The 12,758-nt window shown below is 28.7% G+C and overlaps 1 protein-coding gene across 2 annotated transcripts in view; it reads right to left on the bottom strand.

Moving 5' to 3' along the window:
- Positions 1-773: 773 nt before the first annotated feature.
- Positions 774-12,758, bottom strand: part of LOC122501153 (protein phosphatase Slingshot) — a 187,285-nt gene continuing 175,300 nt past the window's right edge. For both annotated transcript variants that reach the window (XM_043610429.1, XM_043610430.1), the window contains 4 exons: positions 4,887-5,081; positions 3,880-4,149; positions 2,932-3,482; positions 774-2,846 (listed from right to left, as the gene is read on the bottom strand). In XM_043610429.1, the coding sequence (XP_043466364.1) occupies positions 802-2,846; positions 2,932-3,482; positions 3,880-4,149; positions 4,887-5,081 (3,061 nt within the window). In that variant the 3' untranslated portion in view covers positions 774-801. The remainder of the gene's footprint in view (positions 2,847-2,931; positions 3,483-3,879; positions 4,150-4,886; positions 5,082-12,758) is intronic.

Genomic DNA, 12,758 nt, shown 5'->3' with positions numbered 1-12,758 from the left:
CTTCTCTTCAATTCGTTTTTAAAAATTAAAAAATCCTAGCTCATTTTAACTAATATAATTTAAATTGCCCTAAATTCTCGACTATACTGTTTGTTTTCAGTAAATATTTAAAAGCAAGAGAAACTTAAAATTAAGATATAAAATATTTTGTTCAATACACAAATTTATTTTTCAGCTATTCTATTTATCGTTTATTATTTGATTTATTGTTTCACTTTCAACAACGCTAAAATAATTTTTCTTTCAAACTTGGACAATATTTGCAAAAAAATATCTTCTGTTAAAATTTAAAAATCGAATTACTATTTTCTTTGAAGAGGAAAAAAAAGAACCTGAAATTGTCGTCAAAATTCAGCGTCGAAAAATATTTTTTTTCATCTCAAAAAACGCTTAACCTCGACGCTAACTTTAGGAACATTAATTTTATTTTTTCTAGAAATTTTTTTTTTTGCGAATAATAACCGATTTTCGCTAATTTTGATTTTGGATGGCAAAAATTAGAAATAAAAATCTATTTGACACGAAAGTTAATTGAAATTCGAAATTAAATTTGACGTCAATTTCAATTTAAAATAGAAATAAAAAAACAGCCCACCAGTGGCGAGTGGCAAAATTCGGGGAAAGAATGCTAAAATAAAGAAGTGAAACAGTCTGTTAGTTAAAAAGAAAATTGTCCGGTAAAAGAAAATCGCAATAAATAACCTTTTAGTAAAAAATTATTTTCAACATCAAATCTAATGAACAAGCGTCGCTTACTTTCGCTTTTCTTTCAAAAAAAAAAAAAAAAAAAAACCAATTTTCTTACATAGTATTGTAAACGGGACTGCTGTGCCTAGGTCTGTCCTGCAACCTAGCCAAGGGATGAGTTCTACCATATTGCTGTTGCTTTTTGCTGGCGGCCTTAGCGACAACACTCGCGACAACAACACTCGATGTGGGTATCGGTGGCCTGCCCGGCGCCTCTGGCGTCTCACTAAACAACGACGAACCCGAATTATGATTGATAATAATCGGCGCCGATCTTCTCGCAAATTCCGGTGCAATTTTCGATTTTGCCGGCGGATGAATCTCCATTGATTCACGATTACTTCTCATTTGTATTTCTGAATTTCGTTTCATCTCCGGTTTTGCCACTTCATACTTGCCAACGAGTACTTTCACCGACAAATCCTCCTGTGGTGATGTTTTGTTGTGCGCAATTATTGGCGACGAGGGGAGACTTCTTATTTTAACGTCACGTTTTTTGCCATTGTTCTCTATTTCGGAATTTGTTGTTTCGGGACTTTTTTCATGTTTGGTGAATGATTTCGCTTCGAATTCCTTCTTGAGATTCTTGACGATGCCGGAAATGCTACGACATTCGGTGGACATGGCCTCGGGTGAGTCGTCGACGGAGAAACAACGTTTGTTGAATATCGATTTTGAGGAGAGATTCTCGAGGACCATTTTATGGTGTTTGACGGATGGACATTGGGGTGTGTTGACGACTTGACTTGGGGTGGAGGTTTCGCAGGATCGACAGGTGCGAAGGGAGGTGGGAAGGTCGGTGTCGGAGAGAGAGGACGGTGCTGGTGCACTGGTCGAGAGGCGGTTTATTTGTCGGAGATTTGTCGGAGTTATGTCGATTGCGTTCGAGGGGGGGAGGGACTGATCTCTTGGATTAAGAGGATTAAGTGTATTAACAGAATTCAGAGGATTAAGTGTATTAACAGAATTAAGAGGATTAAGTGTATTAACAGAATTAAGAGGATTAAGGGGATTAATTGGATTAAGAGAATTAAGAGGATTTAGAGGATTAAGTGTATTAAGAGGATTAATTGGATTTAGTGGATTAATTGGAAGTTCGTTGGGATTTTGATCGAGTGGGGCAGTGGGGGAGGGATGATCCCTTCGACGAGGCGTGGGGGAGGGGGTGTAGTGCAAAAGAACAGGATTGAAGATCTCTTCGGCATCGTTTGTCGAAGAGTTTGTGAGTCGTTCCTTTTCCTCGGGATCGTTTTGGGTGCAGACTCGCTTAACGGTGCCTTCTTCGATTTTTTGCTTGGTTCGCTTCACGGTTCCGGGATGCCAGGGGATTTCCTCCTTGTCGTAGGGGAAGAGTCCGCTGGAGCCTAGAGGATCGGCGGGACGCATGTCGTATGAGCCCCAGGAGCTGTTCCTCGACGGTAGTGTCGCCCAGGAACTGTGAACGGAATTGTCGAGAACAACGGCGCTGTCGTAGCTGCTCCAGGAGCTTTGCCTACTGGGCGAGTCTCTGGTGGTTGGTTCACGTCGCTCCTCACGATCGAAGACACGATCCAATTGAGCGCTGAATAAATCGCCTTCTCTCTTTTTCCTCGCTTTGCAATTTTCGTTTAATTCTGTACAGTTCGTTTCGGTCCAGACTAGACATTCACTATCTTTTGTGTCGCCAGGGTCCCAGACTTCCTTCTTGAGAACGACGGCGGTTATTTGTGGGATGTGTTGACTTTGTGCTTGTTGATCGACTAAACCGTTGAGGAGAAGTTTCTCGTTTGTTTCGCTGGCTCGGCCATCGGTGTCAGAACCCGGGGACGAGGGTTTACTTGTTGCGGCCTCGAATTGATTTGTTAAATTCAACACCAGGCCTTTGCGCTTCTCGAGTTTGCTGACGCGATGCTTGACACTGGGAGTCTCGGGACCAGTCGTCAATTGGACAATTTGATTCTGTGAGACGCTGTACGATTGTCCATTATCACAAGGCATGAGGACGTTCCTCGCTTCTTGATCTACTCCAGTCTTTGGATTGGAGCCTCGCAGAAGTTCTTCTCGCGTGACTTCCTGATTCCCAGTCTTGTCAATACTCTCGAGAGACTGCGACAATGGAGCTGCAAATACAAAACGAAATCAAAGAATTAAAAACCAAATTATAAACATTATTTTTTTCTCTCATAAAATTTCACAATCTCTCACCAGCCGGTATGATGTTCTCGGCAGCCTCAAAATTTGGGGACCAGCTCTTTGGTCTCTGACCTTTATTTTTCAGTTCAACACCAGAGGATTCGGTCAGATCGATTGAATTTACCTTTTGCTCCTTCTTGGTTTGTTCCTTGGCCAATGTTGGCGATTTTAGATTAGTATCAGACTTGGATCTCTGTAGTTTCTCTTTATTTTTCATCGCGTCGAGAATTCCTTGATAAGTTTCAAGTTGAAGAATAAAACTGTTATTAGGCTTTATACAATTTCTCTTATCCTTGACGTGCTTCCACGCCTGTGAGAAGTCCCAATTATAAGCTTTCATCGCGTACGCAATGACAACTGACGCCGATCTTGACACACCCATTTTACAGTGCACCAACACTTTTGAACCCTCTTTCTTTGCTTTGGTTATATACTTAAATGTATCGTCCCAATGTTTCAATAAATCCGTTTGCTCATCATCGTAAACACGAACATTCAAATAATTGAACATTCCCGGAAAGAAGTTGTCTATTTCTCTTGTCACATTCAATATGTGTCTCACGCTGCAAAAAATAGAATTCGTTTAGAAATAAAATCATTTAGAGAAAAACTAATTTAGAAACAAGAATTCATTTCGAAAAAAAACTCCCTTAAGAAAAAAAATTCCTTTCGAAAATAAATTCGTTTAGAAAAAGGAATTCATTTAGAAAGAAAAATCATTCAGAAGAGAAATTCGTTTAGAAAAAAGAATTCATTTAGGAAAAAAATCATTCAGAAGAAAAATTTGTTCAGAAAAAAATAACTCATTTAGAAAAAGAAACAATTCGAAAAGAAAATCATTTAAAAAAGCAATTCGTGTAGAAAAAGAAATTCGTCTAGAAAAAAAATATAATTTAATAATTAAAAATACAATAATTAATTTACTTCTTTTCTACTAGTAAGAATATAATTCGTTTTTACCCATTTTTCTGCAATTCCTCGAGATTACTCGCATTCCATTCGCTTCCCAAGTAAACGTGATCAAATATCTCGGTTGGAGAATCCATTTGACCTAGAATTGTGAGCATCTCCTGATCGATGAAAGGTTTAAATTCTCCTAAATCCATATCGAGATCTTCCTCAAGACGTCCTCTGATGTACTTTGACGTAACTTCGTCGAGATCAACAGACATCATGATCTCCTTTAATGTCGATCGAATCACACGTTCCGTCTCTTCCCTCTCCCTCGGTCTGGAAAATTGAAAGTTATTAATAAAAATTGCCTCAAAAATTAAAATAGTCAAAAAAGAAAGAAAAGAAAAATAAATAAATAAAATCCTGACAATTTTTTTTTTTGCAAAAATTTTCTCGAGTGGAAAAATTTTTGAAAAAACATTTTTTCCGTTTTGTAAATTGCAAAATAAATTTTCACTTCTCAAATAGAATATTTGCGGAGACGAAATAAATTTTAAAGAAGGAAAAATTGAAAATTGAAGGACTGAATTATTATTCGTGAGAATTATAAAAAGAGAAGAAAAAAAAACCTTGACTCGACAAATGGGTAAATGGCGTCGAGCCAATTTTTCAACAACTTCCCTCGTGCGCTTGAATAAAAATTAAAAAAAGAACCTCACAAGAAAACAAGGATCAGTTAAAAAAAACAATTAAAAATTGTTTTCCAGATCTAATACCAAATATTTATTTTTTCAAAAATTGTCCCTCATTTTTTCATCTTAAACCGCGACAAAGAAGCCATTTGAAATACGAGAATAAATCCAAATCGTTCCACTTCGATAAAAATGACGCAGACCTTAATTTCAAAAGACAAGTTGTGTGTTTTGAAAGAGAGAAAAGAAGATTAGAGAAGAGAGCAGAAATTTAATTATATCTCTCTCTCGAAAGAAAAAAAAATGAAAAAAAAAATTTGAAGAGAATTGTTTTGTGAGACGTTTTAATGAGAGATGATTATTTTTAAATTGACAACTCACTTGTTGCGAACGCTGTCCGGTGAAGGTGGTCTTCGAGACTCGAGATTATCCATGGCATGCCATTCATTGAGGCACGAGCGATCACTTTCGATTCGTTGTTCATAGTAACTGACCCAATCGTGTGACAGTCCACCCAAAAAATAATTTTGCTCTCGTGCCTTGCTCGAAACTTTGTGCAACGTCTGCAAAGCTGACCTGCAATTCAAAATAGGGAACAAATTTAATCAATTTTCAAATTTAACAAAAAACATAGGTATTTAATCACAATTTTAAATTTAACAAGAAAATCATTTCATCACAAAAAAATTTAATCACAAATTTAAAAAGAGAAAAATATTTAATCAGAAAAATAGTTAATCAGAAAATATTTCCCACTAATTAAATTCCCCACAAAAAAAAAATTAACCACTAATTAAATTAAAATTTTTATAAAATACTTTTCGTAGGTATTTCTTTTTCGTAACCTACAGAAAAATTCTTTAGTTCGCAGTAATTAAATTTTAAACGAAAAAATATTTAAACACTAATTTTTCGCCTTTTCATAATACAAATATAATTAGTACTAATTAATTTTTTTACTCTCCTTCACATTTTTCTTCATTTCGATGGGGAGAAAAAAAAATTTTCAACTCTTAATATAATTAACCGATTGTGCAACAAAAGTGAGATAATTTTCGATTTTTAATTTATTTTCATTGCGCGTGAATCGAAAAAGGAAGAAAAAAAATTTCTCACGAGACGTAATACTTTGGACTGTAAATTTATCGAGGAAGAAATTTAGTCCAACGAGAGAATTATATTCTCGTTGAGGAAAGAAAGCCGTGCACTCGTAATCAGTCTTAATTCACGTTTAATTATTCGACCATATAAGTCGAATGATTCCCAGAGACGAAAGAATAATTTTTTTTTTGTGTCACTCTTGAAACTTTTTTAAATAAAAAAAAATAAAAGAAAAAAGGCAAAAAATTCGGAATTTATTCTGCAATATTGAGTAATTTTTATAAAAATTGTAATAAAATTTAATTTTTATTTCAGAGCTTTTAACTTTTTTAAAAAAATGTTTATTAGATTTTTTCAAATTTTTTTTTTTTGAAAATAGAGAAAATAAATAAATTATAAATAAAAAAAGACAAAATAAATACAAAAAAATATGGAAAATGATGAAAATTCAAAAACAATGCAAAATAAAAAAATAAATTAAAATAAAGAACAGAAAATAAAAAAAAATAAATAAATAAGAAAAATCTAAATATAAAAAAATTAGGAAATATACAGAGAATACAAAAAATACAGAAATACTAAAAAACCAACAAAATAAATACAGAAAATATGAAAAAATACAAAAAGTAAAATAATACAGAAAATACAAAAACTACGAAAAATACAGAAAATACAAAAAAATATAGAAGGTACAAAAAAATACAAAATTAATACAAAAATGCTGAAAAATATGAAAAACATTAAGAAATACATTATACAAAAAATACAGAAAAGAATAAAAATACAAAACAATAAAAAAAAAATTTAATAAAATTCAGAAATGTCCAGAATCATGAATGTCGTTTAAATTCAAAATTTCACTTTTTTTAAAGAGTTCATTCGTGTATATAAATTTTCAGTGAGTGACTACTCAGCCTAAACAAACTACTCATGAAAATATACATATCCAAGAGTTACAATATTATTTCCGGGACTTAAGAGAGAGACAATTTTACATTCTCTCAATAAATATGTATATAATACTTCTGTCAACAATAAATTCAGTTTCATGCACTTTCTGAGATTATTTCTTCAGAGTTTACATAAAATTATTTTCAACAATAACAATAACAAAAAAAAAAGAAAAAAAGAAATGCGACGTTGGTCCTCCACTTTCTAAATGTTAAAACTTTTAGACCAATTGACTTTCTTTAATAGGGAAAAAAATTCAAAACAAAGAAATACCCAAAATGTCAAAATTCACTCGACATAAAAGGAAAAATTAGAAATTATATTCGAGAAGCAAGTGAAAAGAAATTGAACAAAATTTCAAAAAATAATTAATATACATAAAAATGAAAAAAAATTAACCAAAAAGGAATAGGCAACAAAAAACAATAATAATGGATTTTATTTTAATATTATCCAATAAATATTATGGGAAATATTTATATATTATATTGTGGGAAATATTCTTACAATAAGTGTTTCACAATAAGTGTTTGGATAAAATAATTCTTATAGGAAGTAAATACTTATTTATTTAGTACAATTTTTATGCAAATAAACATTTATTCAAATATGTAAAATAATTTCTATTTAAACTCAAATTACGTAGTATTTGCTAAAGAAATTTTTTTTTTTTTGGTACAAAAATTATTGATTGATCGAGAAAAAAAAATAAAAAGATTTAAAGATTTGTGATGAAAAAAAAATTCAAGCATGACACTGAAAAGTAGTTGAGGAAAGATTAGTGACGACACTAAGCTTCACTCCAAATAAGGAAAAATCACGAAAGTCATTAACATTGCCAGTAGATCGTAACGGTCGACAAGAAAGTTATAAGTTATACTTGAGATAATCAAAGGAGTTGATGCAAAGCTTCATGGCAATAATAATAATAAATAATAACAAAAAAAATAATAATGTCGATAACTTTTTTACAATGCTAATAATAATTATTATTTATTTATTCAAATTCACGAGTTCAAAGCCCTTTATTTTATTTATATATAATTTATTTATATTTATTTATATACAATTTTTTTTCATATTTGTTAATTAACAAATATAATAAATATAATTAATATTTCTTTTTTAGTTATTGTTGAAAATAATAACATATAATAATAAGGAATAATAAAAAGAATATTAATATAAATAATAATAATAATAATAATTTTAATAATAATAATAATAATAATAATAATAATAATAATAATAATAATAATAATAATAATAATAATAATAATAATAATAAATATCCGAGTACATAATCTCATAAATGCAACATTAATAATACTTCTTTACGCAATCGAACCATTTTCACGCCAACTTTTATTAAAAAAAAAAAAATTAATGTGTATATATGACTTCTTGCAGTTATTACGACATGACAACTGCTCCTATAATCATAACGTCAATTTTCCACGAAATGGAATGCTCTTTTGATTAATCGAACCAATAAATCAAACGTCTTCTGATATTATCCCATAATATGTACTTTATTTCTCTTAAATTATTATTATTATTATTATTATTATTATTATTATTATTATTATTATTATTATTATTATTATTATTATTATTTTTATTATTAATATCATCGCTGTTGCATACATTACATATCAGGAGTCAATATTGAGAAATTTTAATCAACAATTATTTATTATTTATCATTTATTATTTATTAATTATTAATTTCATAACATAAAAAGAAAAAAATTACTGAGAAATTAATAGAATGTAAGAGAAAATAATAATGAAAATAAGTAAAAAGAAAAAAAAAAATAAGAGCAGAAATAAAATCAAATAATAAAACTACAAACAAAATTTTCTTGATAGTTATTTGCAAATTATTTGCACTTAACTGTAAATGTTAAGCGTGAAAAATTTGTCGTGGATCTGAAATTGCATCTCTATATTGTTCTTGATTTTGTCGTAATAATAAATAATTGTTTTAATAATTTAGTAAAGAAATAAAAAGGTCAGAATGTAAAAAAAGACTGTTTTGCAAATTATTTTTAATTAACAGTAGGTATAGGTAAATGTTATGCGTGAATAAATTCTCGCAATTTTTCTTGTGTTAATTAGATTTTTATATTTGATTTTTATTTACTTTTTATATTTTTTGTGTTAATTAGATTTTTTATTAGATTTTTTTGCGTTCAAAATTGTTTAAACAATTTAGTAAAAACAGTAAACGAGTAAAAATTAAAAAATGCATTTTTTGCAAGTTACCTGTATACGCAATTAAAATGGAATGTTATTACTAATTCAAAAGCAAAAAGTCATCCACTTATTCAAAGTAGTAAACTTTTTTTATTAATTCAAATTTAGAGAGTAGAAAACATTGTAAGGAAAAAAATTGTGAGGCGAAAAATTTGAAATCGGGTGCAAAGGCGAAGGAACGAGTTGGAATTCTTTGATTATCATACATATGTATGTATTTAATCTTGTTAAAATCGTCTAAACAAGGTTTGTACATGAAAATCCAGAAGAGATAAACGAGAGGTTGTATAGATAGATGTCTGATTACTTTGCGATATACAAATTTGCTTCCTCAGGCGATCTTAATGATAGATTTCAGAATCTTCTTGATATTTTTGAAGTACATTATCTGCCTGTACGGGAAATAATCGATTTATTATATAAAAAAAGAATTGAAATTGTTTATTTTTGAATTTCTTTAAATACCTCTGATAATAATTCACACGCTTTATTTTGATCATTTGAAAATTATTAGTCAGCAGTAAAAGTAACTGATTAGGACTAAAAAAAATTTGTAATTAGTTCTAAAAAGAACTGACTAGGACTGGACAAAAAGTATTTATAAGACAAAAAATAACTAATTAGCACTAAAGAGATAACTAACTGGGAGTAGAAAAAAATAATTAAGACTAAAAATAACTGATTATAGAAATTGTAAATTATTAATTAGGACCAAGAAGCAACTGCTAATGACTAGAAAATTACTAATTATTAGGTCTAGAAAAGTAGGAATTAGCACTGAAATGAACTGATTAAACTAGAAGATTACTAATTAGGAGCAAAAAAATAACTGATCAAGATTAGAAAATTATGACTAATAATAACTGATTAGGACTTGTAAATTATTAATTAAATCTATAAAATTAGTAATTAGCACTGAAAAGAACTGAGTAAACTAGACGATTACTAATTAGGACCAAAAAATTACTGATTAAAATTAGAAAATTATGACTAAAAATAATTGGTTAGGACTGAAACTTACTTATTATTGCACAAATTACTGATTAGCACCAAGAAAATACTAATCAGGATTTAAAAAAAATTATTAGGCATTAAAAATTACTTATTAGAATTAGCAAATTTATAATAAGCAATAAAGAACTGTAAGACTGTAACTAGGAGTAGAAACAAATAATTAGGACTAAAAATGACTGATTATACCTTGTAAATGATTATTTAGGACTAAGAAATAACTATTAATGACTAGGAAATTACTAATTACGTCTAGAAAATTAGTAATTAACACTGAAAAGAACTGAGTAAACTAGAAGATTACTAAATAGGACACAAAAATAACTGGCTAGGACTAAAAATTACTTATTATTACGCAAAATAACTGGTTAACATTAGAAAATTTCTAATTAAAAATTTAAAATGCAGAAAATAAGTAGAACTAAAAAATTCTTAATCATGAGTAGAAAATTTGTAATAAAAAATAATTGAGACTTAAAATAACTGATTAAAAATGGTAAATTATTAATTAGGGCCAAGAAGTAACTGCTATTGACTAGAAGATAATTAATTAGGTCTAGAAAAGTAAAAATTAGCACTTAAAAGAACTGATTAAACTAGAAGATTCCTACCTAGGACACAAAAATAACTATTCAGGACTGGAAAATACTAATTAGAAATAAAATAGTTAGACTTTAAAAAATACTACTTATGAGTAGAAAATTTGTTATTAGCACTGAAGAGAATTTACTGGGAAAAGAATAATTAAGACTAAAAATAACTGATTAGGACTTTTAATAAGTGATTATAACTATAAAAATACTTATTAGGAGTAAAAATAACTGATTACGACTAAAAATGTTTTATTATTTCGTAAAATAATTGATTAACTCTAGAAAATTAGAAATTAGGTCTAGAAAATTATTTATAAGCTCTAGAAAATTACTAATTAGGTTTAGAAAATTACTAATTAGTTCTAGAAAATTACTAATTAGGTCTGGAAAATTACTAATTAGTTCTAGAAAATTATTAATAAATTCTAGAAAATTAGAAATTAGGTCTAAAAAATTACTTACAAACTCTAGAAAATTAGAAATTAGGTCTAGAAAATTACTTACAAGCTCTAGAAAATTACTAATTAATTCTAGAAAATTACTAATAAGCTCTAGATAATAACAAATTAGGTCTAGAAAATAATTGATTGAAGAAAATTACTTATTAGGTCTGGAAAATTACCAATTAGTTCTAGAAAATTATTAATAAATTCTAGAAAATTAGAAATTAGGTCTATAAAATTACATATAAGCTCTAGAAAATTACTACTTAGGTTTAGAAAATTACTAACTAGTTCTAGAAAATTACTAGTTAGGCTTGAAAAATTACTAATTAGTTCTAGAAAATTATTAATAAATTCTAGAAAATTAGAAATTAGGTCTAGAAAATTACTAGTAAACTCTAGAAAATTATAAATTAGGTTTAGAAAATTACTTATAAGCTCTAGAAAATTACTAATTAGGTTTAGAAAATTACTAATTAGTTTTAGAAAATTACTAATTAGTTTTAGAAAATTACTAATTAGGTCCGGAAAATTACAAATTAGTTCCAGAAAATTAGAAATTAGGTCTAGAAAATTACTGATAAACTCTAAAAATTATAAATCAGGTCTAGAAAATTGCTAATAAGCTCTAGAAAATGACTAATTAATTCAACTGAACTGACGCATCTAACGGTAACCTCAACGTTCTCAGGTGGATAATAGCATCTCCATATGTAAAAATAATTAATTGTCATAGTAAAACTGATTTTCAATTCGAAAAACTGACAGTTTTGCAGAAAATAATAACCAAAAAGTTAGTCAAATTTCATAGATTGAATCAACTAACAAAATTATACTAGAAGATAAATTATTTTTAATTATATAACGTAATCATTATTGCTTAAGTCACAATCACTTATTTTATTTTCATTTTATAAAGATAAAAATAACAAAATAAGTAAAAAAATATTTTCTCCTATTTTGTTACTTTTTTCTTATCTTCAAATTGAGAACAAGTTTCATATTTCAAATATACTATCGTGAATAAAATTGCATCTGGGATCGATATATTCGAGGAAGAGAAATTGATCAGAATTTCGTGCGGTTTGAAAATAATAGTTTATGCAAGTGTGATAAACCACTAACGATGTTAAAGTCCGAACTCTCTCGATATTGTTGCGGATGCGTCGTCCTAAAAGAGGCAACTATATATATATATCAGCGGCGATATAACGACGTTTCCTCTTTTGGTCCTGTGGGAAGAAAATTCTCAATATATATCCAATAGTTTACACATGGAAGTTGAGTGCGGTAATCCTGTAAATTCACCATATCTCAGAAGTCGATTTTGCCGATCGTGAAATTCTCTCCCTATATGAAGAAATTGCTGGTATTTCCTCGGAATTCCCAATTGAATCTAAACTTCCTGGTTGTTGGGATGCTTTGTAACATATATAACGCAACAACGATCGTTTCGTATTATTTCTAGTTTATGCGGGAATTTTATTATTTTTATATTCGCGCGCAACAAAAATTTATTTATTTACAATTTTTTTCTTTTAAGATAATATCCGGTAAGCTTTAAGAAAAAAAATTCGATAACTACATTTTTTTTGTGTACGTAAGTTTTAACAGAATCTACTTTTTCAGGAAATTTTGTTTTCTGAATTCTTTTAACAATTTCTAACATTTTCTATTAAATAAATAAATAAATACTTTTTTTCTAAATTTTCTAAACAATTTTTAATTATTACTAGAAAATCTAGAAAATGAAAATAATTATTTTTTATTTAATTTTTTCATTATCATAATTGGTAATTGTAATAATTGCGTATATCATAGAAGCATAAAAAATAGTTCCGACTGACTTTTTGTCAATTTCGAGGGATAGGAGTCAAGGTCTCAAAAAGAAAAAA

The sequence above is a fragment of the Leptopilina heterotoma genome, unplaced genomic scaffold (genome assembly GCF_015476425.1).
Source record: "Leptopilina heterotoma isolate Lh14 unplaced genomic scaffold, ASM1547642v1 Lhet_205, whole genome shotgun sequence".
Taxonomy (NCBI): Eukaryota; Metazoa; Arthropoda; class Insecta; order Hymenoptera; family Figitidae; genus Leptopilina; species Leptopilina heterotoma.
Note: the sequence above shows the minus strand (reverse complement) of the source record. Positions and strands in the feature narration are given on the sequence as shown.